General features: G+C 37.9%; 1 protein-coding gene across 12 annotated transcripts in view; it reads left to right on the top strand.

Moving 5' to 3' along the window:
• Window positions 1-24,640, top strand: part of SYNE1 (spectrin repeat containing nuclear envelope protein 1) — a 472,738-nt gene that overhangs the window by 170,479 nt on the left and 277,619 nt on the right. For 11 of the 12 annotated variants that reach the window (XM_047860298.1, XM_047860302.1, XM_047860305.1 and 8 more), the window contains 13 exons: window positions 2,089-2,262; window positions 4,455-4,613; window positions 4,914-5,078; window positions 6,677-6,811; window positions 8,996-9,154; window positions 9,356-9,564; window positions 10,183-10,291; window positions 12,182-12,346; window positions 15,001-15,168; window positions 16,733-16,903; window positions 17,675-17,815; window positions 21,606-21,766; window positions 23,715-23,865. In XM_047860298.1, the coding sequence (XP_047716254.1) occupies window positions 2,089-2,262; window positions 4,455-4,613; window positions 4,914-5,078; window positions 6,677-6,811; window positions 8,996-9,154; window positions 9,356-9,564; window positions 10,183-10,291; window positions 12,182-12,346; window positions 15,001-15,168; window positions 16,733-16,903; window positions 17,675-17,815; window positions 21,606-21,766; window positions 23,715-23,865 (2,067 nt within the window). Of the gene's footprint in view, window positions 1-2,088; window positions 2,263-4,454; window positions 4,614-4,913; window positions 5,079-6,676; window positions 6,812-8,995; window positions 9,155-9,355; window positions 9,565-10,182; window positions 10,292-12,181; window positions 12,347-15,000; window positions 15,169-16,732; window positions 16,904-17,674; window positions 17,816-21,605; window positions 21,767-23,714; window positions 23,866-24,640 lie in introns of those variants that run through there. The other variant, XM_047860309.1, reaches the window with a different exon arrangement.

The following is a 24,640-nucleotide window of genomic DNA, read 5'->3' as shown; positions in this document are numbered from 1 at the left end:
GGTTCCACTGGGATTTCTTATCTACCTGAAGTTGAGTTTTATGCAGATGGTATTGTTTGCATTTCAGTAATTAATTTTTAATAAGAGGTGGGAGGTAATATAAATGAAGAGGAAAATTTTGTAATGAACAATTGAGAAACAGAGGAAAAGACAGCAGAAAAACCTGTAATTTAAGAGAGAACAAGCAGAAGGAGAATAACCCACACAAAGTCAGTAGTGGGCAATTAATGAAAAGAGGAATAAATGAGATAAGTGGAAAAAGGAAGAATCATGGTATTGAAAAAAAGAGAACACTTCATTTGCCCAACTGACATATATTAGAATGTTAATTTGTAATTCTTTTTATTTTTAATATTCAAGTTAAATGTTATCTGTAAAGATTGGGTACAATTCAAAGTCAACGTTACTGATTTGATAACCTTCAAACAGCTTTCAGAGCCATATCTTGGGCCTGCACATCTTAACCGAGGCCAAGTTTAATGATTTAAGGTGACCTGTGAGAAAGCAGATTCCACCTTTGAGCACATCTAAGTCATTCTGCTTTTTTAAGCTACTGCTTCAGTTGTAGCATCTTAGTAAGTTTTCAGCTGTATCTAGGAAAGATTTATAAAGCACACTGACTTTTAATTTATTTTTATTTATTTTGATGTTTATTTACCTATTCTGAGAGAGAGAGACAGAGAGAGAGAGAGAGAGAATGTGAGCAGGGGAGAGAGAGAATCCCAAGTAGGCTCTGTGCTGTCAGTGCAAAGCCCAACGTGGGGCTCTGTCTTACAAACCGTGATATTGTGACCTGAGCCAAAATCAAGAGTCAGATACCTAACCAACTGAGCCACCTAGGCACCCAGAAACCAACCGATTTTTATACGTGTTAGCAGATTCTCTTTTGTTCAGAATCATTTTAGAAAAGCCTTGTTGCAGTAGATCAGTAGCTTTCTTTTGGTGAGTTTACCCTTTAGGCAGTGTATCCGAGAGCATGAGAATATTCACAATTTAAGAAAAAAGAGAATGGTCTATTAACAAGTATTCCATTTCCTTTCGTTGGTTCCCAAAAGTATGAATAATATTTTGGGAGCAATTCTAAGTAAAATGAGTGGGGACAGGAAGTTCTTAGAGAACTACTTGATCCTGCATTCCAACATGAAGGTGTTAAGACAGAAACTTTACGGATCTCTTGATCTCCAGGAACGTATGGCCTCATCGTAAAGATCAAGCTGATATTAATACAAGTGTAGGGGCACCTGGGTGTCTCAGTGGTTGAGGATCCGACTCTTGAGTTTGGCTCAGGTCATGATCCCAGGGTCATGGGATGCAACCCCGTGTTGGGCTCTGCGCTGAGCATTGAGCTTGCTTGGGATTCTCTCTCCCCTGCTTGCACACTCTCTTTCTCTCAAAAAAAAAAAAAGAGTAATACAAGGGTATAAAGTAACAGCATTTTTTAAAAGACAAGTGACAGATGAGGCTGGGTCAGTTCAGACTAGGGAGACATCCCCTGGCTTGGGAACCTTTGTAAATAAACTGGTACATGACTTGTGCGCTTGGGGTGAGTAAGATGATTGGCAGAGGGTCGTGACACATGTTGCTGGGGGAGGTAGGGAAGCACAAGGCCTGTCTGGGAAGAATGAGTCAGCAAAGTTACAGGTCTGTCCGGAGTTTAGGGTTCAAGTGTAGAGACCTGGAAAATAAAGTTGGAAAGTCAGTCTAGATAACGTCATTCGTAACGATCTCAGGTCAGGTTTTGAGGCCGAAATGAAGATCGGTTGCACAGTTTATGAGGGAGAATTCGATGCCATCTGGCTCACTAACAGCCTCGTTTAGATGGGAGGGTGCCATCCAGATGGACCCTTTAGATGAATCTTCCTGGGAAAATTCTGTGGCATTTATTTGTCTCAGTGATTGAGTAGTATTGTGTTTTTATATCAAAATGTAACAGTACAAAGGAAGCATCATTAAATAAGAGTCTTTGGAGATCTGCAAGCACAGAATGACGGCTTCGCTGAAGAAAATGTTCTCAGAGGTGTGAACAGTGCCCTGAGCTTGTGGTACTTAGCGGTGTTTGACGGAATTTTTGTTTTTGTCTTTTTAAAGGTCAAAGAATGTTGCCCTCCACTCCTTTATGAGTCTCAGCAGCTGTTGATCCCATTGGAAGAACTGGAGAAGCAGATGACGTTCTTTTATGACTCGCTTGCGAAAATCCACGAAATTATGGCAGTTCTCGAGCGTGAAGCACAATCCAGTGCCCTTTTTAAACAGAAACATCAGGTAAAGGAAAGTCCCCGTGAGGAGACATGGTTATTTTTAAAGCGTGTGTAGTGGGACTGAGGTGGTGCCCACAGTGGCAGGAATTCAGTTAGGACAGGAGACATTTTTCTAGAGTAGCGCTGGCAACTCAAAACAAAAATATGCATCTTGTCCAAAGATGAAAACCCTGTCCACTAAAGATAAAATAAAATGTATCTATCTATGTAAATTTACATAGAGATAAAATTTTTATAACCAAATTAAAAATTTTATGTATTTAGATATATATAAAAGTAAACAGTTGCATTCTATTTCTATCTGGTGTCTATAATCTATGTCTTTTTTAAATCTTTTTTTTTAATGCTCATTTATTTTTGAGAGAGGGCAAAAGAATATAAGAAAGGAAGAGACAGAGAGAGAGGGAGACACAGAATACGAAGCAGGTTCCAGGCGCTGAGCTTTCAGCCCAGAGTCTGATGCGGGGCTCGAACTCACAAACTGTGAGATCATGACCTGAGCTGAAATAGGACGCTTAACCGACTGAGCCACCCAGGTGTCCCTATAATCTGTGTCTTAAGAGATCTTTTCTTTGCCTCTGAGATTATATAATCATAAAGTTCTGGGAATGTGTTTGGAGTGATAATTATTTTTCTTTGTCTCAGTTTTAGTAAGCAGATCTCTCTGCAGAACATCTTCCCTCTCTTGAAGTTAATTGACTTGTTTAGGTGGTTTATTACAAATGACCCCATCCATCAGAGGAGGGTGAAACTTAACGGGCAAAAGGTTTGCCACTGCCTTCATTGAAAAAGATTCCTGGAAGGAAGGCAGCATCACTTAGTAGAAAGAGCCAAGAGTATCTGAAGTGTCATATAGATATATGGATCATAGATCTGATGTAACAAATTACAAAGCCTTGATTAGCTTTTATGCTTAAAATGCAGGTAATAATACCTAGTTGAGAGCTTATTGTGAAGACTACATTAGATATTCTATAATGTACTTAGCACACAGTGGCACATAATACGTACTCTATAACTAGTTATTATTAATTATTATTATTATTATTATTGATAATAGAGCCATGATGATTATACCACCAAACCCTGTTCTAGTGGGCTCTCATCCCATTGGATAAAGATTGTCTCTCACTTTGAGTCAGGTTGCCATGTCTCACATTCTCAAATCACTATACATTGCCACCAAAGAATCCTTCCACAATTAAAATAACATTTGATATTTTAGTAATAATAATACTAATAATATTTAATAATATCTTTGTTAACATATGTTACTCTCTGACCTCCTAAATCTTCGAAAGGAAGAAGTGTGTCCTTATTCCATTTTGCCAAAACAAAACAAAACCCTTGGTCTTAATATTTGCATCTAGATTCCCAAAACCGGTATCCAAATGAGCAGTTTGAAATACTTTTCCAAAGCAGTTGAGGATGTCAAAATGCAAATAGTGTGGTGGCTTCAAGTCAAAAAGTGACTGTTGGCCTTTGGGCTAATTTCCATGCATCTATCAACTATAGAAACCACTATGATGCCAGGTTATGAAGCAGAGGTGGAAAGCCCTGGGTCACCATGGCTTCTCATCCGGTGACTGTGTGACACCTACATGTCTTCCCACACGCACCAGGCTGTTGCCTTTTGTGGTTAGGGTCTGGGGTCCCTCGTTTTGTTAATGAAAGGTCGACTGACAGCTTGTGAACCTTAGGAATTCAAATGTGCCTTTTGGGATACACAAATGGTATGTAATTTGCTGCAGCTCTTTCAGTAAAGTATAATGTGCATGGGTGTTAAATTTATTTAGTCAGATTAAAACCTAATATGTAGATTAATTTTGTGATTGTTCTCTCAGTAAACCAAAGGCCTGTGAGTTGGATGGACAAAGCAGGCACTAGAGAAATAACAACTATGATGCCCTTTCATTTTCTTAATGGTAATAGCACAGGCATGAAATATATAAAAAAATCTCGAAAAGCTCAATGTGACATTTAAATGCCTTATATAAAAAGCACTGACTTCGGTGATTGCTTCAAATTGAGCTCTTCTGAAAAGAAACACTTCTCTGTACTTTTGATTTTACTTATAGCTGACTAAAAGCTTAAAAGCTATATAGTGTTGTTCTTATTGTTTTGTAATGGTTCCTCTCTTTCCTTCTTTTTCTCACTGTTTTAAATACTATTGTTGTGGGTTTCCTTTCCCTGTAGGAACTGTCAGCTTGTCAAGAGAGCTGTAAGAAAACCGTGACGCAGATAGAGAAAGGCAGTCAAAATGTTCAAAAGTTTGTGACCTTGAGCAGTGTGTTAAAGCATTTTGATCAGACGAAGCTGCACAGACAGATTGCAGATGCCCACGGTGCTTTCCAGGTAAGCTCTCTCCGTGCTATAGAGACACGAGCCAGGGAAAAATCCGAGGAATGAGGACATCTAACCATCACGTGTCATGCTTCCACTCTTGCTAAATGTCTTGCCTACTGAGGTTTGGAACCAATCATTTTACTTGTTTTCTTAATATTCATCAATGTTAAAAAGGAGTTGATTACTCTCATAATGAAATGTATTCCTTCCAAGTGTTTTTTTTTTTTTAAAGAAACAATACTCTTTAACAAAATGATGCTTTCAGTAATCTGGAAGCAGCATCACATTATGATTATTTTTTAAATCAAGAATATGGTGAAGAAAATTGGAGACTGGAAGAAACATGTGGAAACCAATAGTCGCTTGATGAAGAAATTTGAAGAGTCTCGAGCAGAGCTGGAGAAGGTGCTACGGATCGCTCAGGAGGGCCTGGAGGAAAAGGGGAACCCAGAAGACCTCCTGAAGAAACATACAGTGAGTTTATCCTTCATGGGGCACTTGAGCTGAGGACACGGACAAGTGGTCTTGGGTGAAAAGTAAAAAGTGTGCTCCGATCTAATACTGAGTGTTGGAGGAGAACAGGGAAGAAGAGGTGAGTTAGGGAGGCAGAAACATTTTAGGTTATGAGATCTAAAGAAAAGGGCAGCAGCAAAAAGAACTTCAAGGGCAACTGATGAGCAGCATTATAATTGGCCATTCCTAAGTCCCTGAGAGAGTAGAGAGTCATAGGATATAGAATTCAGGCTCTCCAAATGACTATTCATTGTTAGGTGAGAAATTTTTACGTAACCAACATAACTCTTTGTAAGAGATAATTTTAGGTGGATGGCTAAGTCTCTGTGCTCATTTCATGAATCCTCTATATTGTAGTATGAACACCATGTGCCTTGAAGTTTGGTAGCTGATTCACAGCTTGTCCTATCGTGAAGCCATCTTCCTGTTAATCATACTCATTTAAGTCATTTCAGTATTAAAAATGTTAGTGATCAACGCCAAGTGGAGATGATGGCCTCTCTGAGAACATGTACTTGGAGTTATTTTCCCTGAAATTCCAGTGGATATTTGTATGAACCACACTACCGCATGATGACTGCAATATATTTGTGACGCAGCTGACTGTGATGTCGGTGACCAGCCAGCATCTCCTTCAGTTCAGACGCGTGGTGCCGTGTGGCACTTTCTGGTTTGAACCACTATTGTTTCAAAATATCTCCGCGGACGTACTCCTGAGTCTGTGTGAGACTTGGTCATGCGTCGATGTGCACACGTGTTGTATTTATCTGGATGGTGTGCCATATATTTATGCATGCACTGGGTGCTTAAGCAACGGGCACTTATTTTCTCACAGTTTGGGTTTGGTGAGGACTCTCTTCCTGGCTTGTAGATGGTCATTCTCGCTTTCTTCTCGTAAGACGGAGATAAATAGGGAGCAAGATCTTTGATGTCTCTTCTTATAAGGGCACTAATTCCATCATGAGGGACCCACCCTCATGACCTCATCTCATCACCCCATAGGCCTCATCTCCAAATTTCATTACACTGGGGGTTAGGGATTCAACATAGGAATTTGGCAGACATCGGTGGGCACAGTTCTGTCCGTAGCCTGTGGGGTCGTGTGTATTCGCCTGGATGTGGATGGAAATGGCTCATAATGAACCAGCAGGGCCTGAAACACATTGCAGCTAGGGTATGAGGAATTGCAAGGCTAAACACTAGTTTCGGTTCTGCTTCTGACTTTACCAGAGAGGAATGAAAACTCTATTATAGGGAATCAAGGTTTTTGGCCCCTTGGCCTTCCAGAATATTCTACCAAATTTGAAAACTGCAAAGATATTTCTTTCTAAAAAATGAAAAGTACTAGTTAAATTTCAGATGTGGTGGCTTCTGACTCATAACTATAGATAATTATAGTTCATTCCTTAAAAAAAAAAATCATAGTTGCCAGCAAGGTTTAAAGAGGGCACTGGCTGGCTAACGGGCTCGTTTTGAGGCGTGACTGCCTGACTGTATGGTGTGTAGATGCTGCCTTTTATTCTGTCTGACACTCGTAACCACCTCCCCCTCCACGCCAGGAATTTTTCAGTCAGCTGGATCAGAGAGTGCTCAATGCTTTCCTGAAAGCTTGCGACGAGCTCACTGACATCCTCCCTGAGCAGGAACAGCAGGGCCTGCAGGAAGCTGTTAGAAAGCTCCATAAACAGTGGAAGGTGAGTCAGGACATAATGGATGCACAGACATAAGTACGTATCATGCATGATGGGACAGAACATGAGGGGATTAAGGTTCGATTGTAACAGAAATGTAGAAAGTCATGGAAGGTCACCATAGTTACTTCTCCCACTGAAAAAACTGAACTTGAATAAAGCATGATAAAGTATGAGAGAATTTTGTCTTTCTCATTTTTTTAGTAGCATCAATTTTATCATATTGCTTAAGAGCACTCTTTTTCTTTTCCTGCGTAGGTTTGGGGATAGGAATGACAAGGGCATTTAACTTATTCAGCAACATCAGTAAACCCACTTAAATAAATTATGGTAGAGATACTATAATAACATTTTGCTGTTTTCAAGGATTTTACCATCTGGTTTAGATTGTTACGACCTCAGAAATGTAAATATGAACATTTATTAGTTAAGGACTCAGCCATGAACATAGCATGATCCATTTCACCAAAGAGCTTCGAGTCCAGTGGGGAAGATAATTAGTTGCAGATAATGAAAGTACGATATATAATAAGTCCCCAAAAGTGTAAGTAATACATATGAAAGCTTTTGTAGAGAGAAGTGGGCCTACTTGGGGAGTGGAAAGGAGTGAATCAAGTAACTAGTTTTGAGCTCGGATTTTAAAGAAGCAGCAGGGGTCTGGGGTACATGGGAGGGAGGAGTAACAGGAACTGGAAGAGAGAGAGAGAGCAGGAGAGAAAGCACAGAAGTTGGGGATGTAGGGATCCACTTGGCGGGTCTAACCTGAGTGCCCCACACTGGACTCATCACATGGAAGTCGATTTCAGAATCGAAGGCTGTCTTCCCCAGCCTGGAGAAAACCTACTCTAGCAACAGGTTGACCAGTGCTATCACGAGGTCACAGGGAGTGGCGAACTTCATGTGTGTTATATGAAGAAGTCACGGGGTCTGAAAGATAGGCAACCAAAACACTTTCCATCAGGTTTTGTGAATCTCTGGATTTTTTTGTTTTCTCCATCTCAGTAACATAGGCTATAAAATCAGCTCTATGCATAGGAAAAACTCAGTTAAGGACATAATTTTTTACTTGCTAAATTTGAAAATTAAAAAATCCTTAAACCCAAGTTTTCTAATATGTCTTTAAAACTTAAAATATCATAAATGTATTATAGAATAGAGATTCTAAATGAAAGCTGTATTTATTTTATACACACACACACATTCATAACATTAAGCTCTCTAGGATATAATCTGGTCTAGTCTTTCCATAGCCCCAGATCATCTTTCTCATCAGTTATCTTAGTATTTTATTTTAAAAGTAACCTTTTAAATACCATAGCATAGGGGTACCTGGGCGGCTCAGTCAGTTAAGTGTCCGACTTCACTTCAGGTCATGATCTCAAGGTCCGTGGGTTCAAGCCCCACGTCAGGCTCTGTGCTGACAGCTCAGAGCCTGGAGCCTGCTTCGGATTCTGTGTCCCCCTCTCTCTGTGCCCCTCCCCTGCTTGTGCTCTGTCTCTCAAAAATAAATAAACATTAAAAAAATTTATAAATACCATAGGATACAAGTTAGCTGAAACTAATAATTGTAAGCCTGAAGGTAATCATATAGCTTATTCTTATATCAGAAAGAACATAAAACATTTCATGTTGCTTGCATGCTGACTGCCCTGTTTACTTGAGGAATGCTCTAAGGAAAGAGACATGGCAGGTAGTCACAGGTGTGGGCTGTTTCACCCTGGCATTTTTACTAATAAAAGTTTTCTTATCTTCACCTTTTGTGTAGTGAGTGTAACATAGGTTCTTCCTATCTCACAGGGTCATTGACAGAATTAAAAAAGACATATGCTGGGGAGAGGGTATATGGAATCAGGGCGTGATTTAAATTCAGATTCAAATCTAGCTTTTCTACTTACCCCTGAGCCTCAGTGGTCTGACCTGTAAAATAGGAATATTAATATTGTGTGAGGCTGTTGTAACAATTAAATAGAATAACCCCTGTGAAACATGTGCCCCCCAGGCAGAAAGGATTCATTGCGGTCCCAATACTTACTTGGAAGTGTACAAAGCACAATGGCCAGGTGCAGACGATAGTGATTAAATCACATCGGACCCCAAGGGAATATTTTATGGTTTTTGCCACTTCAGTTGAAAATGTGTGTAATCAGAAATGGTATCATATTTTAAAAATATTCCTATGGGATGTAGGACCTTCAAGGAGAAGCCCCATATCATTTGCTTCATCTGAAGATTGATGTGGAGAAGAATAGATTCCTAGCTTCTGTAGAAGAATGCAGAACTGAGCTGGATCGAGAGACCACGCTGGTGCCCCAGGAAGGCAGTGAAAAGATTATTAAGGAGCACAGGGTACGTCTCACACACCCCACGCGCGGGCACGCCAAGTCACATTGTCACCTAAAGGATACAGCCGGTACTTTGGTTTGGGTCTGAAAACACGAAATAGCTTAATTACTTGATACAAGTAGACTAAATGGGAATCTTCTATGAAACTAGGAAAGTACTGTGTGGATCCTCACAGGGATTATATAAACGTTTATTGCTCATTAGATTTTCTTCAGTGACAAAGGTCCTCATCATCTTTGTGAGAAAAGGTTACAGCTTATTGAAGAACTGTGTCTGAAACTCCCCGTCCGGGACCCAGTAAGGAACACACCTGAAACCTGTCACGTGACTCTCAAAGAGCTCAGAGCTGCCATTGACGCCACCTACAAGAAGCTCGTGGAAGACCGGGACAAGTGGAAGGACTACACTAGAAGGTAGTTGTGGAACTCTTTCTGGAGGCGGATCTGACCTGTCCTAATACTGTTAATTCTGAGATCAGTGCAAAACAAGTAATGATGCATGTTTTGTCTTCAGCAATAAAGAAAATCAAATCATGCGATCTTGCCCAGGCTCTTATATAAAAATGCTTCATTTAATAAAAATGGGCGTCAGTCAGAAACAGAGTGAAGCACTTTATTTGTGAGTGACCCAGATGTTATCTCTTTGAAGCGAATTTGCAGTTCCTTGCTCCCCGGTTCCCTCATAATACTAGAGGGGGGGCCTCTGCCTCTGGGTTTCTGTCTCCATCTGCTGGAGACAGAAGAGGCCAGACCTCAGGTGCTTCCTTCCTCCACGTGCTCAGGCCTTGGGACACATCGTTTTCCTTAGCTGAACTCCATCTACTCTGCCTTCTCTTTCCTTCTATGTGAAAAGTGCCCAGAGGCACCCCTGCCCCAAGCTTCATGGTAAAGGAACAGCTCCTAGAAAATTTGTTACTTGACTTGCTAATCAGTTGATGGTTAAAGTTCCATGAATAAAGTCAAAAGAGAAAATGTATTTTAACCACTGGGATATTTTCTCCCTTTAATAAGAAGATACTTGTGTTATTTCAGAATTTCTGAGTTCTCATCTTGGATATCTGCAAAGGAGACACAATTGAAAGGGTTTAAGAATGAGCCCATCGATACCGCCAACCATGGAGAGATTAAACATGCCGTAGAGGTTAGTTCTGGGCCATATTTTGTGACTGGAAAATTTTCACTGATAAGAAAATTAATGGTAGACAAATGATATATTTTTTTTCTTTCTGTAAAAAAATTAAGTTCTCGAAAACTGTCTTAAAAAGAAGTCTCCTCATGTTACTGTAGAGAAGAAGTATGGAGGATTTTCTATTGAATTGTTGTTAGCTTTGAGACTTAGTCATACTCAGGGGTACCTCTAATACATCTTTAGCTAATGGGAAATCTTGAGAGGAAAATTTCATGCGTGGGCACATAACACAGCAGAGATTTAAGAACTGTCATGGAAAAACAAGAACACTATAGGTTTTTATACATTTTCAGCCATTCCAAAGGCAGCTCACAGAATGAGGGAATTGGGCAAGGTCTCTAAGCATCATTTCTCATGTCACATTCAGTCTGGATCGGATCAGCTCTGTGAGCATGGGTACAGCCTGATAAACGGAGCCAGCGGACAGAACCTCAAGCCTGAACCCAGTTCGCATCCTGTGAATGACCACAGCAACCTCCTCCTCCTTAGCATGGCCTATTCTGTCTTATAGGCACACGCCATTGTGCAAATCCTTATCTTTCAGCGTGTTGAGCTCATGCAAGTCACACAGTAGCTGTTAATGAGAACGTGTTTCCTTTCTATTCCTATCTTCTGAGGTCCACGTTTTTCTAGTAAATTTATAATCCCTGTAAATGCTAGAGCTCCTCAATAATGTCATGCTCTACCTATAGGAGGATATCTCTATTTGTCATTGGTTGCTATTATATAGTACCAAAAAAAAAAAATTCACATCTTAGAATGAAGAGATTGCTTGGTTGTGGAACTGGTCATTTTCTGTTTGTGTGAATGTGCCCTGGAAGGTCCTCTGTAGCAGCACCTTGGGTTTCCTCATGCCCCCGGAGCGTGTGTAGGAGGGAGAGGCTTCCCAGATCATCCCTCCCACAGTTCCCAGATCTTGCAAGGGCCGAGGCCCCAGAATATCTCTGGCCTTGTCCTGGCCAGTAAACCCTCCCTTCCTGGATTAGAGCTGTGCTCCCATTCGCACATCCTTCTATCTGGAGAACTGACTTCAATCAAGTCACAAAAGTGAGGCATAGAATCTAAGTCAGTTAAGTTAAAATCAATTTTTAGGGGCGCCTGGGTGGCGCAGTCGGTTAAGCGTCCGACTTCAGCCAGGTCACGATCTCGCGGTCCGTGAGTTCGAGCCCCGCGTCGGGCTCTGGGCTGATGGCTCAGAGCCTGGAGCCTGTTTCCGATTCTGTGTCTCCCTCTCTCTCTGGCCCTCCCCCGTTCATGCTCTGTCTCTCTCTGTCCCAAAAATAAATAAACATTGAAAAAAAAAATTTAAAAAAAGAAATCAATTTTTAGGGCATCCATAATAATACTCAACAACTAAACTCTTCAAACAAAAAGAAATCAGCTCATTAAAAAAAGGGCTCTTTCAACCTTTTTTTTTTCTTTTTCTAAAAATATCATATTCCTCCCAGCTAACAGAAAATAAGATAATATATCATTTCCAATTTTGGTATCACATATTTTTCTATAGTACTTTTAGAGGCATTTTTATTTGTGATCAAAGAAATATCTATAGATATATGACCATCTAGTTATGAACTAAGCATCTAGTTAGCTTTTTGTTATGAGAGGTTCGATTTTTACATATCAGGTTTTGACATTGGGAAAGTTTTTTGTTTTTTGTTTTTTGTTTTCCTAGCACTTAGGGACTTTCCTTAAAGATGTAAATGAAAAGTGAAATCAGCAGGCACTCTACTGATGAACAAACGCCTGGTTCTCCTACCTCCACCGTGTGAACTTTCTTAGGCTGAGTCCTTTCTTGATTCACAATGTATTTTGCTCATCAAAACTGTTCTTTCATTCCAGGAGATCAGAAATGGTGTTACCACAAAGGGCGAGACTCTCAACTGGCTGAAATCCAGGCTTAAAATTTTAATTGAAGTTTCTTCTGAGAATGAAGCCCAAAAGCAAGGAGATGAGTTGGCAAAATTATCTAGTTCTTTCAAGGCTCTCATAGCTTTGTTGTCAGAGGTATACCATTTACTGATACTCTAAATAGACAGTTCTGGGTGAGAAATCTGGAAGGCTCTTTTACTTTGGGTTGTGGTTTAAGAAGTAATTATATAAAGTATAGTTGAAACACAGTAGTGAAGATACTTATTCATATGAAGATTAGTGGGGAAGATGTTTGAATTACGGTTGGTGTCATTCTTGGATATGTTAATTCAGAATAATAACCTGTATCTAAAGTATAAAGCTTATCAGATCCACACTTTTTACTCTTACTCTCTCTCTGTCTCAAAAATAAATAAAACGTTTAAAAAAAATTAAAAAATAAAAATAAAAATAAAACCTACTAGTGCCTATACTATACTATAGCACCTATACTCAGTGCCTGACGGTAAATGCTTAATAACTGATAGTTGATAATAATAAAATATTCCATTTTAACAGACCAGTAAAATCTATTTTATGCAAGACCTACTCATTTGAAATAACTTTTTTTTTAATGTTTATTTGAGAGAGAGCGACAGAGAGACAGAGCGTGAATGGAGGAGGGGCACAGAGAGGGGGAGACACAGAATTTGAAGCAGGCTCCAGGCTCTGAGCTATCAGCACAGAGGCTGATGCAGGTCTCAGATTCACAGACTGCAAGATCATGACCTGAGCTGAAGTCAATGCTCAACCGACTGAGCCACCCAGGAGTCCCAAGAGCTACTCATTTTAAACTTATTAATACGTTTCAGTGTTTATATTCCTCTGTGGATTAAAATACACAAACCTATCTCCTTCATTTCTGGTAGGGCCCTTTCTACCCTCAGCAAGAACATTTTCACTGACCAGATTGCCATGCAAGTCTAATGAGTTTGTGCGCGCGAAGATAATGTAAGAATGGAAAGTTGAATAGACTGTTACTATTATTTCTTAAAGTCATTTATAAACTTGCATGGAAAAATGATCATCTGGATGGCTTAAAGTTCCCTGATTGTAAAGATTTGGAATTCTCTGTAGATGTCCTTAATCTAACAGTTTGATCAACTAACCTTTTATATTTTCAATGCATGTAGATCTGTTTGAGACTCTAGCAGTGAATTTTCGTAAGCTCAAAATACTCTGAACTGCATGTGATTTTAGTTTTATGTGAAAATTTTGATATTATGTGTCAGTTTTCTTAAGAATTTTTGACTAATTGAAAAGAGTGATAGCATTAGTCAAATTTTGGAACATGAGTTATTTCAATCCTTTTGATAACCATCTTTCATGACAATAGTTGGTGCCACTGCCATACTTTAAGTAAAATTCTGACATCATTCTTCTCTATTCTTTCTTTGATAAAGAAGCTGGTAAGGGCAAAAATAATGGTTATAGTTTTAAAAAATAAATATATGTGCCAGTGATCTTTGACCCAAGACCTAACAAATAGTTTTAGTTACATCGATAGATGAGTTTATATTTTGTTCCACCCCCCCACACACACATAAAACACTTTGGCAGCCTTTAAAATTAGAAATTATCAGTCTCCCTAACACTTTACCAAACCCATTTATTTACTGTATCCTCTAAGTACTCTCATGACATTGCCCATGGGACTTGTAGCAAAAATCTATCTCTAACAAATAGACACATTAATTCTTTGCACACTCATCTACCTTAAACTTCTGCATAGTTTATATTCATACCTTTATATGTTACTTCATCACTAGTAAAAGCAAAGAAAGAATAATGGAAAACATTCATGTTGTTCATGTAAAGATTTATATTAAAAGATGGATTTGACACATTCAGTGCATCCTGTGATTATCAATCCATTTAGCATTTAAATTATTGTTGAACACGAAGTGTTTGCGATTGTCCAATGTAAGGCAAAAAAGGCTGTGGGTAGATTGACAATATGTAATGGTGAATCACTTCTTTCCACAAGAGCTGTGATTTACTGAGATCTGAAGTTTGTGGTTTTCATGGGTCTTATTGCTTTGTTTGAAAAATAGCACACTCAGGTTACCTGGGCCAAACTCAGAGCAGAAGCAGGTCAAAGAAAGAGATAAATTAGAGAAAGAGAAACCGAAAGCTTCTGTGGAACACAAATGGTACACAACGTGAAAATCTTAGTGAAGCTGGAGAACGACTGGCTTGGAAAAGAAAAGATGCTGGTGACACTGAACTAGAGGAAGCAGAAATTAGACAGAAGAGAAAGCTTAAAATTTAGGAAAAAGAATTCACTACATAGCCACAAAATTAGAAATTACGTTATGGTTATGTAAAAATACTGGAATTGCATTTTCAATAAATATTCTTTTAATATCCCCCCCAAACTTTTTCTCTAATTACTTTGAATAGGGTGGATTCAACTTTCTTATAATGCACTTTTATAACTTATAATTGGATTTCAGTCATGGGATTGTAATTAAAGGGATCCAGGAGATAATAGATACAATATACCCACTTTTGTTATCCTGCCTCAATTGCCAGGTTGAGTGGGCACAGAGCCCACCTCAAATGAGGCTTGCAATTCACATAAATGTCAGTTTACTAATAACTAAATAAACCTCAAAAGTATATGAAAGAATAAAAGTTAGAGATCTGTGTATATATTTTAAGTTCTTGAGATAGACTTTACATGTATTCTTAAAATCTTTAAGATTACATGAGCATCATATGAGTTACAATTTTTCATGAAAATCTAGGTTGAAAAGATGTTAAGCAACTTTGGGGACTGTGTCCAGTACAAAGAAATAGTCAAAAGTTCCCTTGGAGAGTTGATTTCTGACTCTAAAGAAGTCCAGGAGCAAGCTGAGAAGATCTTGGACACTGAAAATCTGTTTGAAGCACAGCAATTACTTCTTCATCACCAGGTAGGACGCGCTTTATCCAAGGCACTTATGTGAAGTTTATTAGTCACTGACAGAGCCAGAGAGATCAAGGGAAATGTACGTCCACAGGATGAGGGCAAAGGGAAGGGGGTGCAGGAAGGAATCTACTTGAATGGTTAAAACAAAACAAAACAAAAACTTTGTACCTCTGTTCTCTGTTCAGTATTAGCCATTTCAGAAGAGCCTGCAAGATAAATTCCTAGCCCAAGTGATTGAATGATATCAAAAAGTTCAAGGAATATTATAGAGAGAAAGTTGGTTGAGTGAGTTATGAAAACCTTCATAAAACTTGCTCACTTGTCCTTTTCGTAACAGAGAAGGAAAGCATAGAGATAAAGTGCTTCATATTTAAGATCACTATTCTTTGTCATAAGGTTAAAATCCTGCTCTTCGATTTACAACTTTGAATACATCTCAGTTTGGAAAATTATAAAGCACATGAAGTACCAGACTTTTCAGAATAGTATCCTCTTATGAAGGATTAGAACTGGAAGTAAAGAAATTCTGGTACATGTATTGATAATAAACAATTTGAGCCAACTTACTAGCCAAACTCAATATAAGTAGAAGAATGATTCAAATAAAATATTTTAATAACAAAATTCTGGCTAACAACGTATAGCAAAATGTTAGCTAATTTTATATATGATAATATATAAACATGGAAGTTGCATTAAGAGTGTATGCATTAACAGTGTGTGTGTGTGTGTGTGTATATATATATATATATATATATATAAGAGTACATGTAAAACTGCAGTCTCTAGGCTTTATAGATTTATTTAATAATTATAAAAAGGCTGTGAGCACAAGAAAACATAATGCTTGGTATTACACTAGTCTCAATCATTGTAAAAGTTGTGTTTGAGTGTCAGTTTAAGTAAGAGAAATGTGAGAGTACAGATATTTACATTAATATTTTAAAACTGTTCACATTTCTTGGATCACATGCTTGGATATATGCCTTTGTTTACTTTGTGAAAATTCATAAGCTATGGATTTGAGGTTTGTACATTATACTTCAATAAAAAGTTTATTTTAAAACGTAGCTTTCCCAAAATATCTCGGCAGGTTTATCAATCTGAATATACCCCAGAGTTAAATCTCTTAATATCAGCATTTTTACAGCATGACTGACTTAAAAAAATTAGAGTTGAGACTTTGTGATTTGGGGCAAAAAATAATTCTTTAAGGAGAATCAGGTCAAATGAATAGTTTCACCAAATTCCTTCCAGAGGAAAGGGCCCGCCTTCTACACAAAATGTGAAATGTTCAAATTTATCTGCAGTTAAAACACCCAAGACCAAATTAATTGTATTGTTTATCATTAAGAACACAAAATATTTACAAATAATGTCCATTTTGATCAACATAGAGTCCCCATTGACATTTTAACTGTTCAAGTTCACTTTTGAAATACAGTTTGGCCCCACACTGCCGAGAGGTTTTACCTTTCTGTACCTCTGCTAGAGTGCTGGTGTTTCTGTCCCTGCTTAGCCGCTCAGAGAGTAACATTTATCCCCATCTGTTGAACAAATGCTTCCAGCAAAAGACAAAGAGGATTTCTGCGAAGAAGAGAGACGTGCAGCAGCAGATAGCACAGGCTCAGCAAGGAGAAGGTGGGATGCCCGGCCAAGTCCGGGACGAGCTGCGGAAGCTGGAGAGCACCCTGGACAGCATGGAGCACAGCAGAGAGAAGCAGGAACGCCGCATCCAGGTAGGAGACCGGAAGTCTAGGGCGGTGTTAACTTCCGGGTCACAGGTGATGTCTCCTTCTAGTGGGAGCAAACGTTTGTTCCCGCCTCTGATGTTCCAGGGCCGTGTTAAGTTTTTAACATGAGTTATCTCTCGTAATCGTCACATTAACCTTATTAGATGGGTATTAGAATTAGCACATTTTGCCCACATGGAAGCTTAAAAAGAAAGGGATTGAGGACTTTCACAAAAGTCACAAAGCCGCGATCAGTAACAAAGCCAGAATTTTAATCCATACTTGTCCGAATCCAGGAATTAACACTGGATCGTTTCACTTTTCTGTGCAGTCCAGCAGCCATATGTTTATGCTTTGTTGTGATCTTGACACTTTTAAAAAGTTTCTGAAGAGTTGCTATCTGCTCATTCACTACCCCACTCCCCTCTCTTCTCTTTCTCCCTATTATTTTTCTTTTTTTGAAAGAGACTGGGAGGCTCTCTTTTCCTTTATCCCTTATCTACATTTTGAGCAATATCCTTAGATTCATAGGACTTTACAGCTGGTAGAAAACTCAGGGTGCTAGTCTACAGATCCGATTTTTGTAGGTGAATTGAAACTCAGAGTGAAATTCTTATAGGAGACATTAAGATCATCTTTGTTCAGCATAACCACATGAAATATGAAGAGAATTAACTGGAAGTTGACAGCCTAACAAATGAATGGAAATGTGAACAGTATTTTGTGACATGCTTTGATAATCCATAACATGATATGTTTATTTTTTTTCAAATTTAGGTCACATTAAGAAAGTGGGAGCGATTTGAAACAAACAAAGAGACAGTGGTCAGATACCTTTTTCAAACAGGTTCCAGCCATGAGCGCTTTTTGAGTTTTAGCAGTTTGGAAAGTTTATCTTCAGAATTGGAACAGACAAAGGTATATCAATATGACTATGCAATCCCATGGTACTCATTATTCAGAAGAAAAGCTGTGTTTCTATTCCTTGTTACTATTAATTATTATAATTATTCATGTAATCAGTACTTATTGTTGACCTTCCACTCTTCAACACACTGGTCAAGTTGCTTTGGGGAATGAAAACATAATATTTAAACATCAAGAACTAAGAGAAAGTTTTCACTGAAGTGGGAAATGGGTCGTTCCTTCACAGGTGGATACATTTAGAAAAAAATCTCTCTGAAGGCAATAATATTTGTAACTGAAACTTGAAGGGCAAGTAAGACATAGAAAAGCAAAGTGTGGGACTGCAAATAAGCATTCTTCTAATGGGAAATGGCAGAAATATAACAGTGTATGGAAATTCGGTTTTAAAGCAGAAAGGCGCAAGTACAATTGTAATGGAAAGTTGACCACATCACAAAGACACGTGAAGGTCTAAAGCATTACTTGCTAGGCAACATGGAGCCCTTAAAGGTTTTTAAGAAAGAGAGCCACGTGATCAGAGCCGTACTTTAGGGAGATGCATTTTTAAGTGTTTTTAAGAAAATTGAAAGGGTGTAAGACTGGTGTCATGAGATCCAATTAGAAAGTTATTGCGTGTGCGTATTAACGTGGACATGAGTCAGGGTAATGGAGATGGCAGTGGTAACAGACGCAAGAGACAGAGAGTAAAGGAAAAGATGAGGATCCCCAAGGTTCTGAGCCTAACAGACGCAATGAGAGTGAGACAGGAACTTGAAGGAGTAGCTGTCAGTTGAGGAAGATGACTGACACAGTTTAGGACAGATTGAGGTTGAGGCTCCAGTGGGACATCCAACAGAGAATATTTAGTGGGTGTGCTTCATGAGATCAAACCTATAAGCTCAAATACCTTAGATGCTCAGAGTAGACCAATAAATTGTAGGAAGTATTTAGAGAGTTGTACGGGCTCTTTCGGTCTTTTTGCACACGTTTTGGGTTAATAGAATGAGTGAGTTAATGTGTTAGCCAATGTATAAGAAAGAAGACTCATGTTCATTGGTTAATAACAAGTAATCCCTGTGCTTCTTTTCTCTTACCAGAAAGGGCTTCTGTGTCTCTCATACTGCCAATTTTGTATTATTTCTGGTAACATTAACTCACTGAGGAGTTTAAAGTCTTAAAAAGCCACAGATTTTTTCAATTCTGTATTATTTTCATCAGCCATTTAAAGAGAACATCACTTTTAATTTTAATTTTTAATTTTAATTGTTTTATGTATTAAAACTGTATCAGGTATCTTTTATAAATACAAACAGATTCTGGGGTTGATTATCATGGAGGTGTTTTGCCCAGATTCCATCCAGCACTTCTGATACCCTGTGGCTCTAATCCCTTTGAATTTGTGTATCAGCGGTAGATGAAACAAGTATAACCTTTTTAGTGTTATTATTAAAATTTTCCTTAGCCAGTAATGGTTTGGGATTGATTTAATAATGTGAGTTAACATTTATTGAATGTATACACATGCTTGTCTAATCACTTGATGTTTATCATCTTTAATCTACAAAACAGTCCTGAGAAATAGTTATCATTTTGAGTCCTGTTGGATAAATGAGGAAATACAAGGAACAAAGGTGTTAATGATTTTGTCCAAGATCTCAGGATTACTAACTGGTAAGGTTGGGAATCAAACCTCAGAGGTCTGAGTCCAGAGAATAAACCTTTAGCTACTAGATTTTTCATTGAAAAATTGAGCTACTTTACTGTTGATATGTGCTGTTACACAAACACGTCATCTAGAATAATTGTCCTCCACTTCTTTGCTCACTTGACATTGTTAATACAGCGTTCATTCCAGTTGTAGCCCTTGAGTGGTTGTGCTAAAGAACTTGAGTGCTTTCTGTCCACCAGCGTGTGGTAGGGAGTTCACAGCAATACCATGTTTATTCTTCACAGCAAGGCTTTACTGATGAGGAAATGAAAATTCAGAGTTCTGTGACTCAAGATCACATGGCTAGTGAAGGATAGAGCGTGGTTTCAACTCCAGACCTGACTGACTCCAGAGTCTGTCCTTTCCTGCTGTATCCTACTGCCACTCATATGTTTTCTTCTTAGGACTTAGAGATAAAGCCTTATAACATTATTCTATTTTGGCTTAATTTGGTTTCAGTCAACATCGTTCTGTCCTTTGGATTCCTCCTCTGCATTGCTCTTTCCCAATGCATAGCTCCTACAGAAGGCTCTCAGATGGAGAGCATGTAAGCATTTGCAAACATAATTCCACTTTCTCCATGATTTTTCCTGGGCTCTGGGAATCACCAGGAGGGGAAGGGATACTATTTTACATTTTGATTCTGTTCTTGGGATTCTGAGAGATTATGATGGAATTCACAGTCTTCACAACTGAATCTACCTGACTGTAAGTTCATGTATAGCCACAGTAAATGCTTATAACCACAGAATTTAATGTGACATTAGCGAATACCAATTTTTAGGATATTATAAGTCTCTCTGCCATAAAAAGGAAGTTGTACTTACCCATTTTTATTGTCTCAAATTGCTGGGTATCTCTCTGAAGGAATGTTGATATTTCTATGAGGACTTTAAGCCTTTCAAGCATGAAGATACAATAGTATTATGTAGTAACTATCTTACGTGGCATTATGTAATAATTCTAGGAGGATCTCCGTGGGAAGAGGTGGCTATCAGAAGTCTTACCTTTGAACATTATTTACATCAGATTTCTTCATTACCTATTTTGGAGGAGGGAAGTTTATGATCAAAATGAAAACCTCCTGTGAGCTTCTCTTACATGAGAAGAAATGAGACACTAGTTTTTTCACACAAGATTTTTTTCACACAAGATTATCTCTGGGATTAGCTTTGCTATTCAGTTTTCAATACATTTACCTGACAGAATTCAGGTAACAGCTCAAATTTACCAGTGCCTCAACCATATTAAATTAATTTTTGAATTGAAGTGGTTTGCTGTTAATGAAAATCAGTGTGTGAATTTTTAAACCATGTGCCACGCACTTCAAAATGAAATTGCTAATAAAATGCTAACAGTAACTTGACAAGAAAACCATTACTATCTGAATTTTATATGAAAGCCTGAAAAATAATTCACCAAAGTCAAACAACTAGTAATTAGCAAATCCAGAGTTCTACTCCAGGTTTGACTGGCTCAGAACTTACCTTCTTTTCATCGCATAGTGTGTGGCTATGTAGTCAATAAGATTTAACAGCATTCAGATCAGATTATCTCTCTTTTCAGGGAATTAGTTAACAAAATGTTTCTTTATGGGAAAGTATCAGTGATACACCATATTGACTAAAATAGTCTTCAGTTAAATAAATAAGTACTTATATTAATTGGCCTAGAACTCTCTTATCTCTAAGACTGAAAAAATCCGTCACTATTGATCATTGCCTGAACGGAGCCCATAATACACTAACATATTTGTGGGTAAGTTAGTTATTATAATGCAGCTTAAATTCTAAGCAATAAACCCAAACCAGGAAACAATGGAAAACATTCTTGTGAGAATTGTTGGATAATTATGAAGGTAGATATTTGACTGTGTATATAAAATGAAAATAATTTAGTGAAGTGTCTATTCTGGCCATGACGAAAATAAGTCGGGTCTTATTGCTAAGAATATTATATTCTAATACTCATACAGGTATGAATCCATCTATCCATCCATCTATTCTGGTAGAGATTCTGCAAGGATGTGCAATTTATTTGAGGGTAGAATTTAATAGCAGATGCCTTCCTAACAATTATATTATCTTTTACTAGGAGTTTTCTAAACGAACAGAAGGTATTGCAGTCCAGGCTGAGAATCTTGTGAAGGAAGCTTCCGAGATACCACTTGGGCCCAAGAATAAGCAGCTGCTTCAACAGCAGGCCAAGACAATCAAAGAGCAAGTCAAAAAATTAGAAGACACACTTGAAGAAGAGTATGTGCTTGACAAGTCCTAAACTTTCTTCTCTGAGATAAAGTTTCATACAGCCTTTCCTGTATATTGTATTCAAAACATTCTTTTAAAATCTCAAAGTGTCTGTGTATTTCAGCATGTTTTGAGGAAGCAACTCACAGTTCAAAAGGAAGTGTCACCAAGACAGAAAACCATCATCTATATAATAGAGCAGAAAAAGTATGAGGGATGTGGTTTTGGCATTGTAAACTGATCTTGTTCATGAGAAAGCCGTATCTATTAAATTCTGTGGCCTTCGTACAATCTCAAAAAAAGAACCAGTATTTAAGATAATTTTTGTACTGCAGTATTCTGCTGTCACCAGTGAGGAAGAAGAAGAGACACTTTTGTTGTGTAAATGCTAGGCTTAAATATAGGTAACACAGACCAAGTGTCTCCATCTCCAAGAAGTTTCCAGAGCTTGTTTACAGTGCCTCAATATTTGAATTGTCACTGATTGATATACTATTTCCGAAACTCAACTTCAAAAATTTATTTTACTTTTAAACATTTAATATTGCCTATGGTATGCTATTATGTACAAAATAAACACACAAAAAATCTGGAGGGGGAAAATGTGTGAAGATACGGCCAACGTTCCTCAAAATAATATGGCTGCATATTTTTATTCAAAGTTCTTTACTGGCAGATCACGAACACCTATTATTCTTAAGATAGAGGACATAATTTCTAAGGTGAATTTTAATATGTGAAACTTGTTTTGAATACTAGTAACACCTTGAAATTAACATTGTACATCTGCATAAACTTTAAAATTTGTTAAATAGTCTAAAGGAAATTAGGACTTAAAACTTTGAGAACTTTATTTTAAATACTATCCATCAAGTTATGGAAAAAAATGAAACTTAGAGTTTGTTAGAAAAGAAGCTACTTTTATTAGAAATGCCCATTTGAATCTGTCTCATATGACAACTTGCAACATAACTTAGTTTGCATTACCTGTACTGATGAGAGCATTAGGCACATCCAGGGTATACATTTGAGACTGCAATATTATTTAATTTGACATTCAATGATGCCATTGCATTCTTCTTGATGTCTTCAAGTGCCTTTTGGTAAACAGGGAAATTCTTTCAGTTTGTTTTTTTAACCCAAGGACTTATCCGTTTAATGATACACTGTTAGTTTCTTAGTCTTTTTTCTAAACTAAAAGCCATAATCACATGATTATATACGCGTAGCTAATACAAACTGAGTATCTATAGTTGAAATTTTGTTCACTAGATTTATAAGAAATAAAGCCCAAATTTTCTAAAAGCAGTTAGGGTGCTCATGTACAAGAAAGTATAAGAGTCTTTTGGAATCAAGACTGTACAAACGTCTAAGAATAGCTACAAGTCATTATAGATTATAAATTGCAGGTTTAACTCTAGTGATAAGACAGTTCCTGCAAGGCAGCATGGGATTCAGATTAAAAGCTCTATCTTGATTCATAAAGATGCATTTTATAAAGATCTTTGAGTATAGAGCATCCCTGCAGATCTCTGCTCTAAGAGCAAAAGGAGCTTGTCCACAAAATCCAGACTGCTAAAAGGCTCTGTGCAGTGGAATCTATGTGGGCGGCTTCTTGAAAGTCCTGGCAGCTACTGGTCATGTGTAGAGTTTACCTAGATTATACCTGGATTCAAACCCCTTTGGACCCAGCAATATTTTGTTCGAAGCACAGTTCCTTTCATAACATAGTGTAGATACTACCTCGTTAAATGCTCATTCTCAGAGGAGATAGATAGGAAGACATGAGGACTCAGTACTCGGGTCGAATGTGCATTTTTTTCCTGTTCCAATAGTTTCAACTTGGACATGGTCACAAGTGTCTTCACTCTCTTTTCATCTGGTAATTTAAAGGAAACTGTATTGTTGTTTTCTATTAAAATACTGCATTTTCTTTACTTAATTTGGTTAATTTTAGTATTAAAACCATGGAAATGGTGAAAAACAAGTGGGATCATTTTGGCAATAATTTTGAGACCCTGTCCGTCTGGATAACTGAGAAAGAAAAAGAACTCAATGCCTTGGAAACTTCATCATCTGCCATGGACATGCAAATCAACCAGATTAAGGTGACCTGATCACACGTTACGTTTATAATCCATGTCTAGCTTTTAAGAACTCCTTTCTTACATTTCATCAAGTGCTAGTTGGCCCCACGACAAATCTCTCATTGCTATGTGACTCTATTAAAATTCAATTCACACAAAATGATGAGCTAAGAGGTCTTGATTGATACTGGGCAACACTTTATAGTTGGAATTATGTATTACTATTTTCTGACTTATGCATTCAAAGTCAGCATTGTGTGCAATATCATTAAAATGTTTTTATGGTTACATTATTCTTTTCCTTGATTTTGAATTAACCCCACTGGAGTGTTCTGTTGATTCACTTATACAACATGAAATGTATTCATCATTTACAACTGTACTTTGTAAGTATTGTTCCAAATGTCTAGCTCAAGTATTAGTGGCAATTACCCTCCCAAACCACAAGGAGGAGAAATGACTTTCTCTGTAGGTGAAACAATCAGAGTCTACTGCTCTAATGCTTCCATGTATGAAGGCCTTTGGGCACAAACTGAGATGCCCTGATACTTTAGCCCTCCCAGCTCTAAAATAACCATGTGCATAGACTGTCATTATTCACTTCATTCAAATAGTTTAAGAAGAAAAGGACTGAAAGACGTGAATTCTCTGTCTTTGATACATTTTTTACACGACACACTTACAAAATGCAGCCACTTCTTTTTCTATCTAATCTCATGTTTTTGGAAGGGGAAAACCCACTGCCATTTCATTCAATTAAAAATAGTAATATAAATACCAAGGTATTTCACAGTGT

Source organism: Prionailurus viverrinus, chromosome B2, assembly GCF_022837055.1.
Source record: "Prionailurus viverrinus isolate Anna chromosome B2, UM_Priviv_1.0, whole genome shotgun sequence".
In the NCBI taxonomy this organism is placed as follows: Eukaryota; Metazoa; Chordata; class Mammalia; order Carnivora; family Felidae; genus Prionailurus; species Prionailurus viverrinus.
This window is presented reverse-complemented; position numbering and strand designations above follow the sequence as displayed.